The 19,612-nt window shown below is 40.4% G+C and overlaps 1 protein-coding gene across 1 annotated transcript in view; it reads right to left on the reverse strand.

Annotated features, from left to right (window-relative positions):
* The window catches only part of MTAP (methylthioadenosine phosphorylase), a 33,071-nt gene extending 14,063 nt beyond the window's left edge, over positions 1–19,008 (reverse strand). The window contains exons 1-4 of the mRNA XM_050987398.1: positions 18,805–19,008; positions 13,180–13,266; positions 5,690–5,748; positions 3,251–3,418 (exon numbers count right to left, since the gene is read on the reverse strand). Of these exons, the coding sequence (XP_050843355.1) occupies positions 3,251–3,418; positions 5,690–5,748; positions 13,180–13,266; positions 18,805–18,843 (353 nt within the window). The 5' untranslated portion in view covers positions 18,844–19,008. The remainder of the gene's footprint in view (positions 1–3,250; positions 3,419–5,689; positions 5,749–13,179; positions 13,267–18,804) is intronic.
* Between the last annotated feature and the right edge of the window lie 604 nt (positions 19,009–19,612).

Here is a 19,612-nt window from a genome sequence, read left to right on the forward strand (position 1 = left end):
GTAGGCTCTGCATCTTCAGGGACACTGAAAGAAAATTCTACAAAATAAATTTACAAGGTGTGACAATATTGCAGCAATTGTAGTTGTGTTTGTGACACAGAGAACTGAAACAATAAAACTGGCAGCTGTTACAGGAAGCTATTTTCTGCATCTCCCCAACTGAGCTCAGTCATTCAAGTATTTACTGTCTTGCTCTTCTCTTCCTAGCAAATATCAGCAGCAAACCAAACAGAAAGTATTCTAAAGCCCTAAATTAGCCTGATGTAGTCAACTGACTAATGGTACTGCAACTAACTAACAGGAGACAAAAGTGGAAAAAAATTATCCTATATTTTTAAAGTACCTTTTTAAAGAAGAGAACAGCTTTTGCAGCCTATAGTAGCAAGTAGTTATTCTTGGATTTGGAAGCAAGGAGAACACAATATATGTATTTTTGTATTTATTTAATAGAACGTATATTTTATTGTTTAAATACACAAAATAATAAGCATAAAGAAAGCAGAGATTACATACGGAATCAAACACTAGGTGTGGTAATGACCTGCAGAATTAGGCTCTCAAAAGTTTGGAAATCTTATACAATTCTAATTACACCTATTCAGTGTTTCACGCTGAAAATCAAACCTATGCTAGGCAGAAGTCCTACACTACTCCTCCTATATTGCAATCCTGTCATTAATTTCACAGTGCACATGCCCAAGGAAAGCAAATTACAATAGCTGCCAACAGTTTTTTGCTGAGTTCTAGCTCTTCTCCAATTCCTATTCACTATTCTTTCTTTTTGCTTCACACCTATAAGGAGAATTGAGAACAGGAATTCTCCCTATTAAGAATATATACAGAGAGAGCCCAGATATTAAAAGGTACCTGCACACCAGAAAGCACTGTTTTAATGGTGGCCTGAGCAAAGCCTTGCCACCTAGACCACAACTTCTTTCCTATGTACTGCCTGACATGGGAATAACCACTATATAGAAGCCAGAATGCCTTTTAAGAGAATAACTGTTTTTGCAAAGTTAACCAGTATCATCTTTCCAAGACTATTAACATTGTTTGGAAGATCGTGATCCTAATCATCCATTAGAAGGTATTTCAGAAAAATTGCATATTTTCAGACTTTGGTGAACAACTAAAATACTCTGTCCCATGAAAATATCTTCCAATCAGTAGCACTGTTGGCATAGTGCCAACATAGTTATATAAAGCAATCACTCTTAGACTGCTGTGAAGGGCTAAATGCAGACCCTATCTCCAAAGACCTGGCAGTCTAACACTCCCCGGCATAGAACATTATGTTTTATAGAAATTCAGCTGTCAAAAGAGACAGACTATTACAATGTATCAGTTTTCTGAATTAAACTGCATGTTTGGTATAATTTAAAAATTCATATTACATATAATTTTCCACACTGAAACATTTTCACATGCTTTTCTGAGAAGCTTTTTGGTTTCCTGATGTCATTAAACAAGTCACAACAAGTTTCCACTTGCCTACATCAAAACGGAAACTTACTTGCCCAAACAATACACTGCTCATAAATAGGCCACACCATTACTACTGGTGACCATCTGAATAAACTCTAAATGAAAACAGAGCTCACAGAACAATTGAAGGTAGAAGTGGCCTCTGGAGGTCCACCTAGAATGGGCTGTCCTGTTCCAGACGGCTCTGAGTATCTCCAAGGATGGAGACTGCCATCCCTCTGGGCAACCTGTGCCAGCACTCAGTCACCTTCAGTAAAAAGTGTTCACTGATGCTCAGAGGGAATCCCCTGTGTTTCAGTCTGTTCCTACTGCCTCTCATCCTGGGCACTGCAGGACAGAGCTTGGCTTCTTCTATGCACCCTCCCTTCAGGTATTTCTACACATCAATGATGTTCCCCTTGAGCCTAGTCTTCTCCAGGATGAACAGCCCCACTGCCTCAGCCTCTTCTCTTAGGAGAGATGCTCCAGTCCTTTAGCATTTTCATAGTCTGCTGTTGGGCTCTCTCTACAATGTCCATGTCCAAATTGCATTGTAGAGCCCTGAACTGGATACATTACTCCAGGTGTGGTTCACCAATGGCAAATAGAGGCTCCTGTCACTTACTCAGGAGTCTGCCAGGTGATAATGCAGTCAGAATAACTGGTGCTTGACTCACAATCATCCAAACTATGTCCGCACGTCTGTTTAATATCTTTCCTACATAAATCAGTATCGATAATAAACAACAAAAAAAAGAGTATTGTCAGCAATATAGCTCATATTCACCCATAAATCAACTCTAGTATAACAGGAAGCATTTTATATGAGGCTTGCCCCTGCAGGGTACTCAGTAATTTAGATACACGGTACCGAAAACCTACTTTTACAAGAAAAAAAGCATTTCAGTTACACATGCAAAAAAAGGCAAGTCAAAATTTTAATAGCACTGCAGTGCAGGGAATAAATCTAGGTTTACAGATTCAGTTGGCAATAAAATACTACCAGCAGCACCACAAATGCCCAATGAAGCTGCATAAGCCATTTTAAATACTTAAAACTATGTAGAATACCAAAATAAGACTTCAAGATATAATACTCCTCCAAGTATTAAAAGTAAATTTACCTTTAAAATGTGCAACCAGATATTTGAATTATTGTTGTTGCTGGTGATCTTTAAATGTAGCTTTATTTTGCCCCCAGCTTTGCTTGAATTTTTCTAGTCAGATGATCAAGGAGGATAGGACCAGCTGGTGTACAGAGACTTTGGAAACAAATTTACTTCCTTATGTTCCTTAATAAGATATGTAAGCATCTATTCTAGTTTTAAAACAACCTCCTCTCTTTTGCTATTGTGCTGCATTTATCTCTTTTCTGCAGGATCTCACTATTATAACATATATTTACCTAGCGGACTCCTACTATGCTTTCTTGTACCACTCCATCTTATTTCAGATCCTTCATAAAGCTAGGAATGGCCTGTGCTTTTATTCATGTTTCTCTCCCACATCTGAGAATGGAAGATTTCTTTTACTTCTGAACAGTCTTCCCATGGAGCTACACTTTAGCTCATTTAAGGCCATTCTTCAAAGCCTAGTACTTCTGTGTCTTTAGAATGGAACTTTTTATATTCACATTCCCATTTCCTATCACATTTTCTTATATGAACCTTACTTTTTGACAGAAGAACTGAGGCTATAATCTTATTTTACAAAAACTTAAATTAAGGTGATCATGCTATTATATGGTATAACCCTGTTTCTCCTCTTTTTCCTCCTTCTTACTTACCTGTCAATGAATTGGTCAATTATGACAAGGTCACCAGGTTGTATTTCCTCTCGTAATGAACCACAGGCAGTAGTCACTAATACATGGGAACAATTTTCTTCTTTCAACGCCCAGATATTGGCACGGTAATTGACGTTTGATGGCATAATTGTATGATGCCTTCCATGTCTGCAATGATACATAAAGCAAGAGAGTAAAATAAATCAGACTCAAATTGCCTTCCTTCTCCCAGGTAAGGGGAATTTCAGGAAATATTTCCCCTAACAATATCGGAAGTGGAACAGACCATTTCTGCTACTTCTGCTATATTTTGTTTTCCTAAATGTATTGAGCTTCTCCTGGAATTCAATTTAGGAAGCAGTGATACAATTTTATTTTTAAATGCAAAATTTTAAGTTCAAGACTCTAATGAAAAAAATCTTAAAAATACAATTCAAATATATTTCAGCAGCCTCAAGATTAAAATGAGCATTTTTCTATGAATCTTCTAAGTCAGTTCCACAGATTCTGAAACCCCTTTTCCAAGCACTAGGGAGAAGATTTATTTACACCTCCATGAATTTTCTGCCCAGAAGCATTGCTTGTATTCCCCTACACAAAGAGCAGCACATCACAGAACACTGTGTTCTAGTCTGTCTTTTTTCCAAAGAAAACAGTAGAATCATCACATTTTTCTCTTTGATCTTTAAGTGATCTGACAGCTTTCATAAATTAAAAGTATGACTTCACACTGCTGCAGTATTCTTTTTCACCAAGACAGGAAATATCTGGTCTTATAAGCACAAGCTTTTGTGCTATCTCTATCTTTGGTACAGAAGCACATCATATACATGATTAAACACATTAGAAAATTATTTTCAATCATGTAAGAGAAAAGAAGGGACTTAATTTCTCAACTGGTTTTTTTTCAGAGGCCAAAAAGCCCTAAGAATTTGATCATTCAGGAACTACACACAACAAGATCAAGCACTGTCAGTGAGGATTCCCATGCTGTCATTAGCATTTCTGATAAGCTACTAGGCACACAGATCTACTGCTTTATTGCAGTAGCTGTCATAATCTTCTTATGGAATATACATGCCTTTTCTTTTCCAATCTGATTCAGAAGCCAAAAACAAAAGAAAATTTGCATGTACCTTAGCCCTAAAAGTAAACTTAGGAGGTTTCAATATGAATGGTCATAAATCCCAGGGAGAAGGTAAACCACAGCCAAATTGTTCAGACATCTGTCATCCAAGGTCTAGCTTGAAACAGTACAGCAATGAGAACTTGACTTAGTTCATTTGAGAAAATGAGAAAAATGTTGTCCAGGTGTAATAAAATACATGAGCAAAGTCCATGAAAGATGAGAAAAAAACAACAGACAGAAGTGTTGTAGAGATGGTTAGCAGTCAGCAGCTTTAATGGAAAAACACTGGAATGAAAAGAATCAGGTCCCTGAGTGCACTACTGGGTCCTAAGTGCCCTGGCCAGTCGCACCCTGGGCCTCCACAGAAACTCCTGATCCCTGTGAGATTGGGTGCTCCTGCCTCCAAGCTCAGGCCCCAGTCTTCACCCCCTGGCTTGAGCTATGTCTCAGTGTGCCAGTCCACAAGTGAGTCTCCCCCAAAGCCTTCAGACCTATCTGTAGTTTGTCTCCAGAGCAGGATGGGCTTTAGACACACACTACAGCCTCGTCTCTTACCTCCTAAGGTTCCTGCCTGGATTCCCTGTATAGATCCTGTGCTTGACTAATTACCTTGACTTGGCCTGCTGAGAGTCGCTGTCATCAGCACCTGCTCTGTCCATTCTGCTCAGGTGCCAGGAACTATGTTAGTATTCTTACATTTAATCCAGTAGTATGTTGGTCCTAGACATCCATGGTTACACCAGTGGGAAATTTCCACACATTCATCTGCAGATCCAGAGTATCTTCAAGTATAGTAAAAATGTCTGAGTAAGAATTATATAGGGAGGGAGAACTACAGGGGATGCAGGCCCCTAAGCAACAATTGTAACAGCAAGAGGATTCAATAATCTATGGGAATGATTTGGAAAGTTTAAGGTGGTATCAGAGACATAGTTCATCTGGAAGCAAACATTTTCTCTGTTTCACAAAGGAAATTTGCAATCATAGTGAGCAGATGAATTAATTAGTAAGGTTATCAGTATCACCTATCCATCATCAGAGCAGGTGGCCCTGCAGGCTGCCATTCTTACTAGGGCAATACAACCCAACAGATTTTTTTTACCTAACCTAGACAGCATTTTTAATACTCTCAGTCCTTGCAGCATCAAACTTGCTTATGAAAAAACCCAAACTTGTGCTGGACTTTGCTAGCAACAATACAGAGTAAGATCATGCCACAGCAGAAATTCAGTTCACCTAATGAAAAGAGAAAAAATTCTGAGAAGACTTTAAGGGGGTTTAATGCAAACCCCCTTAAAATGCTCATTTACCTTGCCAAGAGCACACAGTCCACATTTTTGATCTTTCCCAAAATCAGAGCATCTGATGGCTGCAAAACAAACACATAAGAATGAGTTACTGTCTGACAATCACATTACAAACCTTTACTACTACCCAAAAATAACCCCAATAGTTACAAAAGAAAATACTGGTTACCATTGTATTCTCACACTTTCTTGAGCTCAGCCCTGTATTTTGATATGGCTGGTTAGTAAAACTGCCTGGAACAGGAAGATGAAACTTGAAACAGGAAGGATTACTACAAATTTTCTATGTTCATACAAAAATTAGCATTGCGACTCTTTACTTAGGGGTTTGAAACTGTAATACTTTCTAATATATCAAAAGAGTATTTCAAACACAAAAATAGTAGCATGTACATGTTACCATCAAATTGGTTACATGACTCACTCTTTCCTGTAAACTTCAGTTTCTTTTTGCTAAATAGGTGCCATTCTCTACGAAAGCCCTGTTCCAACATAAAAACCATTTAATCTGTTCTTTTCCATAACACTCGCCATTCTCTTCTCTGTCCCCTTTCTTACTTGAGTTCGCAGTAGGATTCCTCCAACCCATCCCTTACTCAACCCCAGCTTCCTGAAAAACTCTCTCCCCTGCTGCTGGGAGTCCTGCTTTTGGGAAATGAAATGTGATACAACAGAGAAATTCTGGTACATAAGTGGCAGAAGCAGTGTTGTATTTGCTCAGCCCAGGGATTTCTCTTACAGCTATACAACAAGAAAATACAATCTTCCTGACTACCAAGCAGCCAGAACAATAGAGCATTTTGATTTTAGCTGTCCAGCTGGAACATGTACCTTGCCACAGAGACAGGTCATTGCGCCCATGAGAGGCAGCCTCCAAGTCATCAATCATCATTACAATAAATTAACTGCTCTGTGGGCTGTGTTCTACTCCTGGCCTTCAGGGATAGCTTTCCTTTTTGTTAAAACAGCTACTAACAAAACTATGGTTTATTTACTGATCACAAGTTTGCAAGTGTCGTGAATCACACATTAGCATTTATAAATGTTCTACTGCCAGCTACTTCATAGAAAAGAAATAAAATTCTAATGCTAGAGGTAAGATTTCAATTAGTATTTAATTTACAGCTGTTGATTTTATTATACACTTGAAAATTTAATTTGCAGAGGTTGACAGTAAAGTGATATGGGAGCCCCACGTTAAAGACACCCATTTCTAAAAAAAACATCACCTTCTACTTCCTATTGCACTGCTCTTTTTGGTAATTATTCATTTGAAAGCTCTCTAAAGCACCATAACTTACTCAATCACCAAGGCTGAAATTCTGGCAGACACTTACTACTTATTTTTAAAAAAACAGAACATTTCAGAAAATTTATGTATAGAACAGTAGTTATTCTGACGACCTCTTTTTTTTTCAAGTATCCATTTAATATTAAACTATTAATATTTAAGTGTTTAATCTTTACCTTACATACACTCTTCTCAAAAAAATATGGCTTTAAGAGTGAAATTTCACAAAGGGCAAAAGCCTTGCTGTCTAGTGGCCACAGCAACTTGCCATTGAACATTCCATAACAAGGAAGGTTCACAAAAATTAGCACTTGGGATTTTCTTTCTTTTACACACATTTGCTGTGTTAAGTAATAAGCACTTATTAAAACTGGGGACTTAAGAAGTCCCCAAAAGACTACAAAAATACTCTTAAAAACTAAAGAGGATTTCCAGCAAAAGTTCTTGCCTCCTATTAAAAAGGTCAGCATTTTGATTTTAGCTGGGCTCTTTGCTTTATAAGTAACAGATTAAGGTTTATTCCAACAGGTAGATTTAAATTTACTATACCCATTTTCAAAAGACTTAGGGTAGTTTGATATTCATTCCCATTACAGAACTCCACTGAATTCTGGCATACATTGACAATGCAAAAAGAACATAACAGCTTTGAAATTCACAGGCTTCAAAATCTAGTTGCTGTAGCCAGGGTTTCCTTCCCTATCTGCTCATATCCTAGCACTGCAAAAGGCTTCAGGATGGCTGTGTAACAGTCTGGCGGAACACCTCTCCATGGATTTCCACAAAATGTATTCTGCACATTTTCCACGTGATATACTGAGTATCTTTCTGGCACATGATTTCTAGAAAAATGGAAGAGAAAAAGAAACACTTGGAACAAAGACAGCACTGCTAAATGATGACTGGACAGTTTAAGAAAAGAATTGCAGATAACTGCATCATGCTTCATTAAAAAACATTAAGTAAAGATCACACAATCACAGAATTGTTTGGGTTGGAAAAGACCTGTGGAGGTCTGCTAGTCCATCCTTCTGCTCAAGGCAGGCTTGCCTAGAGCAGATTACACAGGGATACATCCAGGTGGTTTGAGTGTTTCCAGCAAGGGAGGCTCCATGACCTCATTGGCCAGCCTGTTCCTGTGCTCTGCCATCCTCAATGTAAAGAAATTCTTACTCATATTGTGTTTTCATTTATGGCCATTACTGCTTATCCTGTCACTGATCACCACTGAAGTGCCTGGTATCATCCGCTGGGCACCCACCTTTAAAATATTTATATGTACTGACAAGACCCCCTCTCAGTCTTCTCTTTTCCGGACTAAGAAGGCCCAGCTTCCACAGTCTCTCCCTGTAAGAGAGACAGTCCAGACCCTGAATCACCTCTATGGCTCTGCCAGACCCTTTCCATCAGCTCCTTGTATTTCTTGCACTGAGGAGCCCAGAACTCAACACAGCACTGCAGATGTAGCCTCACCAGGGCCAGGTACAGGGAGAATCACAGCCCTTATCCTGCTGGCCACACTCTAGCTGCTGAACCCCAGGACAGCATTGGACCTCCTGACTACAAGGGTGAACTTGTCATCCACCACACCAGGTTCTTCTCCACAGAGCTGCTTTCCAGCAGGTCAGCCCTCAGCTGTGCTGGTACTTGGGGTTATTCCCACCCCAGGTGGGAATTCAACCCCAGGTGCAGGATTCTAAACTTGCCCTTATTAAATTCCATTAGGTTTCTGTACACTCAATTCTCCAGACTAAGGTCCCTCTGAGTGGCACCAAAGCCTTCTGGTGTGTCAGACACTCCCCCCAGTTTGGTATCATCTGCAAACTGGCTCAAAGGTCATTCTATCCCTTCATCCAGTTTGCTTGTAAAGAGATTGAATAGCTGGACCAACTATTGATATGTGCATAAACTGACAGAAACAGACATTTCAAATGACGTGTTAACCACATAACATAGCTAATGTATACTTCCATTCTGCTTTCTTTCTCCCACTAGTTTTTTCCAAGTGCTGTACCTCTCTACTACTATCTTAGTCATAGCCAGGAGTGATGATAAAATAATAAAAGCTTTCAATGGTACAATCTGAAATCAAAGCTCTAATACTGTATTTTTAAAGGGTGATTTAATAAAAGGTCCACTAAAAAGTTCTCAAACATAAAAATTAATAAATGTCTTCAACCATTTCCCTCTTTTTCACAAAATACAAGTATGATATATATTACTCATTGTTGCAAAACAGAAAGGAAATACTAGAACCCTGGGCAATTAACCCCAAACTATTACAATAACAAACAATGAGAATAAATCCCCTTTGTCTATAATGTTAATATGCATAAACTACCGTTCATGTGTTGTCTACAGAATTAATTTTTCCCTTGGTCTCACCTCACAGGCTAGCTGGAACAGAAAACAGAATGAATATGAAAGACTCAGGATGAAAAAGTACTTCAGAGGTTCTGCAAACCTCCATTCAACCTGTGAGCTAGTTTAGGAACCAAACAATGTACATTGTTTTGGGGAGGCAGAAGAGGAGCTTAAGTATTATGTTACATGGTCAAGTTTTCCTGATGCAAACAAAACCCACTCAATTGAAAGGTGAAACTACCCCCTGCTTTGTTTGCCAGATATATTTATAACCAGGAAAAAACCACAGAGCCTCTAGAATAATTTTCTAGAGTGGGAAGACCCCTTGCCCACCAGAATCAAGATCCATCTTTCAGAAAGGAAGAGAATCTAACTGAAAATATATTCTGAACAAAGCTTTTTAGGAGCTTCAGAATTCAATGATGAAGACAAACTTGCTTGGAACAGCAACTATTATCCTGTAGGAGACTAATATTTTCCATATCTGGGAATAGAATCTCAAAAGGTTTTGGGATATTTTCCATAGAATACCAAATTTTTGATGTACTGAAGAAGGTGGAAGCCAAGGAGAAAAGACAGCTGGGATATTAAGAGCTGTAAGTATACCTAGTTTTTTAAAAAGCTATTGTTCTGCATTTTCACTATTACTAATGTAACTTGCTAGATCATAGAGGATCAATGTCAACAAAGAGAACAGCAAAAAATTGTCATAATAGATTAATTTAAAAATTTCCATATTCCCCACATTCCCTAATGCTAAATTTTGTAGTTAAATGATTCTTAGGATTCAAGAAGGCCAAAGCAGAAGATAATTCAAGTACTCTGTATGAAGAAAAAGTAAGCTGTTAGTCATCTTTTAAAGGAAAAGAAAACAGCATTTTTCATTAAAGAAAAATCTATTTTGCTGCTGTCAAATGTCAAAGGTGCCAAGGAACATTTACCCCAGAAAGCTTTTGAGTCAAAAATCTTTTGGCACAAGTTTCCTTGTCTAGAACCTTAAGAATTAAAGATTTAAGTGAAGTGGAATTGTATGATTTGCATTTTTATATGACAGAAGGAAATGGCCATACATTCTAATAACTATGCCTTGCAATTTCCTTTTGACATTCATTCTCATTCTTCCTAGCTTTGCTTGAACTAAATAGGTTGATGTTTCATCTCTGTTTCTCGCAGGAAATCAAAGACCATAGCATTCCAAAGTTAATTTAAATTAAGCCGTTTACTTCTTAAAATTTCAGGCAGATTATCTCTCCACTGATTTCACAGTTCTATGAAAAAGTATCTTTATGGCAGACAAGTCCCAATTTGGTTTTACAGAAATTACAATCAAGAACAAAACAATTACAATTATAGAAATTTACAATCAAGAACAAAACATAACTTTAGGAAAAAATAGTAACAAACCATAAACCTCTAAACTTTTCCAAGCACACTTAGATAAAAATAAAACTGCCCTCTTGCATTCAGCAATAGCTGTTCCTCTCAACTATGCAGCTCTAAAATGAGTGGCAGGTTTTGCAACATTTCCTTCCTGAATACTAAAAAGTCTCAGCAGCAAAGTAAGTGAATATTGATCCACCTTCTTATAATTAACAATACTAATTGAAATGGAGGCTTTTTTCTGCTTCAATCAAAATCCACTGCACTTTGTGCAACTGTAACTTGTGGACTAAGTTCTGCACATCTTACACTAAGGCTGATCCATCAGCTGCTGAACTGGAAATTGCATTCAGTCACTGAAGTTAATGTGAATCTATACAGGAGGAAATGGAAATTGCATTCAGTCACTGAAGTTAATGTGAATCTATACAGGAGGAAATCTACATGAAACAACCATCAGGTCAATGGCCTGATTATCAGAAGTTCAGATCTACAGAGAGAAAGAAGGAAGACAGGCCATTACAGGTAAAAGGATAAAAGCTTCCAGTTTGGCTGTGCTATCTTTCTTTGATTGTGTCCTGACTCCATTTAGGTCAGCCTAATAGTTCCAGTTCAGCTCAGGACATTATCTTGAATTCAGGCTTGGATTCATACCATGGTGTCTCAGTTCTATTCTCATCCCCTTCAATCAAAGAAAAAATATTCATGAGCTCTTATTTTTTAAGTTCAGTCTATGCTAAATGTGTAACATGCAGGCTTAGACACAGGCAGTCCATTGATCAAGTCCATCACAATCCACAACAGACACCAACATCAATTTTCTGCTGTTTATGTTGCATTCTGTGAAGAACACAATAAAAGAACTAAACTGCTAGATAAGCTACTTACTAGTTAAAAAAAAATATATAGTAAAAAAGCCTTCTGTACTGACCAAAGCTGCATGGCTGATGAAGATTATTTCACTCCTTTGTGCAGGAGCCATCCTGCAAGTATTCCTAGTCTTCTCAGGAATACAGAACCCTACTGTAGGCCACTTACTGCACTGCAGAATTTGCATTCCCCAAATCCTGTGACACCTCAATGCTGTGACAGAACAGACCTTCAAATGCTGTGTTGCCACTGTGCCCTTAACTGTGGTCTGAACAGAACCCTGTGAGGCAGAAGTGTTATATCTGTCCTAGACAGGAAAGCTTCAGTTAATATCTGCTACAAGCATAGTATTACCTCTGCTTTGTAAGCAGTCTCCAAACACATTCATGCTGTGATGAACATCCATGATTCTCAAGAAACAGGGAATGCAATGGCAATTGGTTTGGCTTAGCCAGCGGATTCTCCTTCAGACCAAAGCTGGCTACTTTTGGAAACCAGAGTAAAGAAAACAGAGAAGGTAAGTTCTCCTCATTCTACTACAATCTGTTAACTAATTATGAAAGAGGATAGAAAAGTCAAATGCATTATTTTCATTATGTTTTCACTTCCTTTAATATACTTCCGTTTCCTAATGGTGTGGTACAAACTCCTCTTGGTCTTTACACTCCATTTTAAACTATTTTTGAATGGAGGCTTGGATTTGGTTTTCAATCACACACCATACCACTGAGTTTTCTGCCAAGCTTCCAGTCACAAAATAGCACTTGCTACCAGATACCAGATTTTTCTGTATGTATACCAGCATACACTGGTAGACTCCAATGGCAATTATAAAGCATGCAGACTCCCCATGTCCTATGACATGATTACCTAAGATCCAATTCTTCTGTGAGCTTCACATGACAACCAGAACATCCCTTGACTTCCTGCCTATAAAATTCCCTCATCCTTTGTCTTGCTGTTTGTGCCATAAACACTTTGTGACAGGAATTGTCCTTCAAAGCGTACCCAATGCTGCATATAGAGCAACAGCCCCAGCCACCACTCCCTTCTGCTGAGGAAAAGGGCCAAAGCAATGTAAAGGAGAATTGTTCAGATGTACCAGTCTCACAAACACAGTTTCAGAGCTTAATTTTTAAATAATTTTCAAATTATGTGGCTATAAGAATGACCTTACATTGGCATGTAAAACATAATTCATTAGTTACTGGGAAAATGGTGCCTCATATATCTCAAAGGAGAGTTTTCTGCAATTCAGAAAGGTTCTTGGACCAATCTGATAGATAATACAGGTCATGTACCAGTACAAAATCGAAAGAGAAGGTTTATCCCTTGATTGCAAATGCAGCAGTGAGTTTCTAAATTCATTCAATCTACAAATGAGAAGAGGTATAGTCTCCTTTGCACATCATCTTTGCAATAATACTTTGTTTTTACAAACTAAGAATCGCCCAACACATAGCAATTAAAAACAGTTGTGCCAGCACCTCTTTTATACATTCATTTACCAGTCTGAAAATTCTTAAAGCATACAAACATCTTGAAAATTGGCAAAAAATTCAGCAATAAATGAAAAGGTTATACAGACCTTGCCATAAGGAGTGTCAACATATTTTTCTGTTCTTCCCTCTAAGATATCCGGATCATCCAGGCCAGTTCCACCGATAATTCCAATCTTATACAGAAAGTACATATTAGTCTTGCAATTCACATTTAACTGCATGCTTGAAAAACTAACCAGGAAGCTACAAAATCAAGATGAGGATAGATAACAGTTTAACAAAGCATAATGCCCACCACACTTTCCCAGAATGCAAATTTCAAATACTGATTTTAAACAACTGTATTTAGCTTGCCAATTTCTTCCCCCATGGCTCTCCTCTTTAAGTTACCAAATTTAAAAAAGCCATGAAGAAACGCACAAAGATGTGCCATTAAACATTTATTTCCAATGTATAAATTAAGATTATTTGGGAATGCCTGTAATGAGTGAGAAAGCCCATTAAAACAAAGAGTTTTTGTTTATACAGACAAAAAGTCTTACATATAACCACCATACTGAATATCAGGCTGTCACGGTTTTAAGCCCAGCTGGAAGTTAAGAACCACACAGCCGCTTGCTCAAACCCCCCTTCTTTTCCTCCTGCACTCTGGTGGAACAGGGAGTGGAATCAAAGTAAAACTTGTATGCTGATATGAGAAAAGCTTAATAACTGAAAATAAAGTAAAACATTATAATAAGGGTAAATGATAGTAATAATAATAAAAAAGGAAAAACTAGCAATGCACAATACAATTGCTCTGCACCCATTGACTAATGCCAGACCCCATTCACAAATCCAGAATGGCCACACTATGGGTAACTCCTTCAGTTTATATAGTGGGCATGACGTTCCATGGCATGGAATATCCCTTCAATCAGTTTAGATCACCTGTCCCAGCTATGCTCCCTCCCAGTTTTGTTTGCATACCCACCCCTCCACTCCCTCCCTGGCACAGCATGAGACAGGCAAAAAAGAAGTCCTTGATTTAGGATTAACATGACTCAGCAAAACCCAAAACATCAGTGTGTTATCAACACCAATCTCATTCTGAACCCAAAACACAACACTGGAGCAGCTACTGAAGGGAAATTAGCTTTACTACAGCCATAACCAGGACACAGGCATTTCTATATGGTATTATACCTCCAAAAGAAAGAAAACTTTGTGGGGAAAAAAATATATAGTTTTTTGTGCTGACTTGAGCACAAAAAATCTAAGAGTTTTCCCAACTAAAATCTATGTTGTGTTTTGATTTGCCTGTGATTGCATATTTCAGCTGAGAAAAATGCATCTGATTTTTCTTGTTTCTAGTTCATCATTGAAAAGTAACTTGTTTTTTGTCTCTCTAGGGATAATTAGATTTTCAATCAAGTGAAGATTTTTCTGGAGTTCAGAACACTTGTAACTCTTCGGATGGAATTGTTATTGTCAAGCTTTTCACAACTGAAAGCTTAGTAATGGTACTTAAAATTATGTCACCATTTATCACACATAGAGAAAATGAGTGCCTCTTTCTTCAGTGTGATCAGTTGTTGCAAAGTTCATATCACTTTCAAGCGGAATACATATCATGACCGATTTGCTTCAAAATCTGAACCTTTGTGACTTATTTATTACCATAAAGGCTGAAAATTTCCTGAGTAAAACCTCCAGACTCCAACATACAACACCCTCGTTCCACAACACTCAGAGAGCTGCCTCTTACTCCAGCTTTTTCTTACTTTCACATTCATAGAGACCCCATCTGTTCAGCCACTGTATTAGCTGGCTCATTAAGCACTTCTTTTCAACAATGAGAGGCTCTTTGGACTTGGTTACAAATAAACACCTCTTTAACAAAGCTTTCCACAGCCAGTGATGCAAACTCTGATACATTAGATGGTTTCACCCGGCCTCCTACTTCCTTCTGCTACCCCCCTGTGGAGCACGAGAAGAAATGCAAAGGAAAACAGCAGTGCTAACCCACATACTCCGACCTGGAATACACACACGAGCTTTAGGGAAAAGCTAGACCACTGTTTGAGTAATATTGATGTGTCTGTTCCCGTGTTACTCCTGCTGCTTAGCTATCACAAAGGTTCTGACTTGGATTGCTCATGAAAATCCTGAAAACTACGTACACTTTACGATGAATAACAAATTGCCTTAAGAATTGTGAAAGGAACAACCACAAAACTCAAAATCAAGAAAAGACTATCTTTAACACTCTTCGTGCATATATTCAGTAAAAACTGATGATTGCTCCATTGCCAGAGGGCAGGACCAAAATGGTGCCTTTTTTAGTTTTTCAATCTAGGGAAAGAAAAAAAGGTTCCTTCAGTCACTTTACTGGTTTTAGCTGGATATAACACTAGTGGCCTATGACTTAGGATACAAAAGGGAACTGAACTTTTACACTTAGCAAAGTGAAAGTTGTTGGGACTGAGGAAAAAAGCGCAATGCTGGAGACAGCAGCTACAGATGCAGGACATAAGTTACTTCTGTACTTTGGAACTGCAGTGTTTTAAGGTTATTATAAACACACAGATCCATCACAGTAACAGACTGTTCCTGTACAGAAAGCAGCACGCCTGGCCTGTGGCAGCATAGGCCTGGTGTGGTTGCTCTCAAATTTGCTCTCAGGCTCCATAACCCAGGGGCTGCAGCAGCATCAATACATACTTCGGCTGCACTGTTCAGTTCCTGAACAGGATTTTACACCAATAGCCACGCTGTCAGAAAGAGCTTGCAAAATATTCACAGCTCCCAGGGTGCAGAACCCAAAGCACAGAAGATCCAGACTATGTTGAGTTTGTTCTGCTTTCTTACCCACTGCAAATTTACCACAGTGGCAGTCTGGACGGCCCTCAGGCCACCTGAGGCAACCCTGGCTAGAGAAATGCTGGGCTCACTTATAATTCTACTTCAGTGGAAGGAAAGTCAGGCAGCAGAGATTTCTGATCTAGCTATTTCTCCAACCATGTAAGGTCAATTTGGAGCTGGCAGCTCTAATCCAAAAATTAATTTTACCTGACAAATATTTTTCCTCCATGTTATGAGTAAAAAAGGAGTTACCCGGTTTTTTTTAAGAAAAGGGTTGCAGAGTTTAAAGTTAAGCTGGGAACAGATAGCTGGCCAAGAGTTCTTTTGTTGGTTAAATGTTGTAATCACCTGTTGAGTATCATTGTTAACCCTCTATTGTGGAGAATTCTTTTCTTCAGTACCACCCTTGCCTGCTGCCAAGAGGATGACAACCCCCGGATGGTGGGAAGGGGGGGGGAATCTCAGGAGACATGCAAATTTATATCAAAACCCAGACTGCAACGGTACGGGACCCCCACAAATCCCGGAAAATACCCCAAAGAGACGAGTCAAAGCAGAACTGAGAGGTCAGGGTGGTGTTTGGACAGCAGGGGCGAGGTCTGAAGCGGGCAGAGATGCTGAAAACCTTGGTCGCCCCTAGCCCCGGCTAAAAGTCAGTCGGGTCCAGGACTCCTGGACCGGCAAGCCCAACTGAACCCGGGGTATTCCCCCACTGCCCTCGTGAGGACTAGACTCCCGTCTCTGCCCCTAGGGGACAGAGCTGCACCTTCCTCCTCCTCCGAGCGGCTGCAGGGAACCGCGGACCTGTCCACCCCCCCATCCCGAGCTGATCACTTTTAATAAAGGCAATACAAGGAAAAAGATCTCCTGCCCTGTTTATTTCACTCCAGTTTACACGATCTCCAGAAATACTACTTGTATCTAGGAACTAGACAGAAAAATCTGATTCTATACTAAATTCTGCTTCCCAAACCTCCGAGTGAATTATCAAAGCGAATATAAATGCTTTAGGCTCAGTGGGAGAGATACCTTACATCCTGGCTTCAGTCAGGACAGGATTAATCTTTGCAGTAGTCTGGAAAGGCCATGTCTAGGACCTGGAGGTTATTCTACATCACTTCTTATCATTTTCCAAAAACAGGGGAAGGGGCTCGGGGTCAGGGTAGCATGACAATTGGGTATTTTTGGGCTGTGCACAGTGGTGAGCAGTTGCATAGTAGCTGCTCACCTCTCTCAGTTATACACTTGTTGTTAGTGTTTTTCTTATCTCGTTGTTTCCAGTAAATTGCTCTTATCTCAACCCATGATCTGCACCTTTTGTACCTCCAACTCTCCTCTCATTCTGCAGCAGGGGATGGGGAGATGTGTGGTTTGGAGTGGCTTCAGTGGGAACACTAAATTGGAGAGCGTCATGTCTAAACCACAACACCCCGGTCAGGGGCACTGACTTCTATTCCCAGCTACCAGCCCAGGAGCTGAACACATGGGAAGGCAGAGAGGATGTGACCAAGGAAGAAGAGTTTCACCTTTCCACAAAAGCCAGAGAACTGATCTCACACCTAGGAATGACTTCAAGAATGGAAAGATGTAAGACTGTATTCTCCATTTGAGACTTTACATCCTACAAAGGGACAGAAAGGATGTAACTCGTAAAATTTAACAGAGCCTGTATTGAAGGTCATATGGAATTAAATCTCAAGTAAAATAGCATTATAGTACAGTGAATCTCAAACAGTGGGATGAAGAGCAACAGAAGTGAAACCTAACAAAAAGTTACCACAACAGTAACTGCAAAAATCAAACCCATTTCTCATCAAAGTCCAAGTGACAATCACACTGAAGTGCATGCCTTTCTTCATATGGTGCTTGGTGAACTTCTCCAAGGCTTAAGTGAAAGGCATAGAGGTATCTGTGTAGTAACAGCCTACACTTGTTCATCTGTGGGTCTTAAACACTAGTACATATCATGATCACCTATGGGTCTTTTCGACAACCACACAAAAATCCTTCTGTATTCCTCTCTTCTCTTTTGGGGATACTGAGAAAGGGACGAGGATGGTATTACAAATAATTTTGCTTAAAAGGAGACAAACATTGAGCTGCGTATAAGTTACACTTAAAAGAATAAATCTGAACACTAAAGACAGGTTAAAGGACTGGGGCTTTTCACTTCATGGCAGAAAAATAATGCACAGTTTGTGCCTGAGTAGCGGCCTGCTTGCGCCTGGCGCCATCACCGCTCTAAGCAGTTCTTCAAAGACACAAGAAATGAGTCTTAAGAGTTTTGCACTCTTACTTCTGCCAAAGCTTAGAGTTCCGTGCACGTTTAAAAACAGAGCCCAGAGCTACAGACCCGCCACCATCACTCCCAGTGACAAATACAACACACCGCACACGGGTCAGATAATCGGAAAAGGAGAATTCTCCGAACTAAAAAAAAAAAAAAAAAAAAAAAAAAAAAAAAAAAAAAAAAAAAAAAAAAATCCTCTCTTCCGGGCCGGCCGCGGGCGCCCTTGCACGGGCCCCGGCGAGGGAGAGCTCGAGCGGGCGGGCGCCGCCCCCCACAGCGGCACCGCCGCCCTCCCGGGCCCGCTCCCGACAGGCGGCGCAGCAGGAGGGTGGGAAGGCAGCAGGAAGCTGGGAAAGACGCAGCGGGCAAGAAGGGAGGGAAGGAGGAAGGAAGGAAGCAAGCAAGCAAAGAAGGCAGCGCCTCTCGGCACGCGCTCGGCAGCGCCGGGAGGGCAGTGGCACGGCCCCCGCCATCTGGCTCCCGCAGCCTCCCCGAGACGGCGGCGGGGAGGGTTTGCGGGCGACGATGGACACCACTCCCTCCCGCTTGAGGCGCCGCTGGGCGGAAGCACGCTTACCTTCACAGGCACGGAGGCAGCAGCGGCGGCGGCAGCCATGCTGAAGGGAGGGCGGGGCGGTGCCGCGGGGGCCGCGCTCAGCCCGCCGCGGAAGGGCGCTCCCGCCGCCAGGGGGCAGCACCCGCCCGCGCGGTGTCCCGCGGGGGGCGCGGCGGGCTCGGGAGTGGCGGGCCGTGAGGGGAGCGGGAGTCTCGCCGTGCCTAACGCCGCCAGCCCGGCTTCTTAGCTCCTTAATCCTTCCCACCTGCACGCTCCAAGGCGACTCTGGGAGCCTCCGCTGCGTGGAGCCGGAGTGGTGCTGCGGGGGGTGTGGTGGAAATAGTTTGTCGACTTAAAGTTGCAACTGTGTGCTCAGATTGCCAAGCCCTGGCTCGGTCTCTCTGAAAACGTAGTTAGCAGAGGGTCTGTATTTCAGTCGGACCGTCTTTCCATATTCCTGGTAACACAGCGGTTTGTTTGACTTCACCCCCCCCAATTAAAATTCTTGAATGTGCTAACAGAGGTGGAGCTAAACAGAGCCACAAAATCCCTGAAGTAAAAAAATCCAGTATCATGAAGCGAAAAAGTGCTAATTAGCCCTGGAGTGCCAGAACGGCAAAATGACGCCTAAATTCTAGCTCTAACCTGCATGAAAATAACTAATTTAGAATATTTTTAGCTAAGTAAAAGACGTTTGTTTTAAATAAAAAAAATCTAATCAATTTAGAGTTTTATTGTACTCCGAATTAAGGATTGTCTTTTCAGTATCCAAAAAGATGTCTGAGAACAAGCTGGAGCATATTTTGCAAAAAAGAAAAATAGTTCTTTT

The sequence above is a fragment of the Serinus canaria genome, chromosome Z (genome assembly GCF_022539315.1).
Source record: "Serinus canaria isolate serCan28SL12 chromosome Z, serCan2020, whole genome shotgun sequence".
NCBI classification, from domain to species: Eukaryota; Metazoa; Chordata; class Aves; order Passeriformes; family Fringillidae; genus Serinus; species Serinus canaria.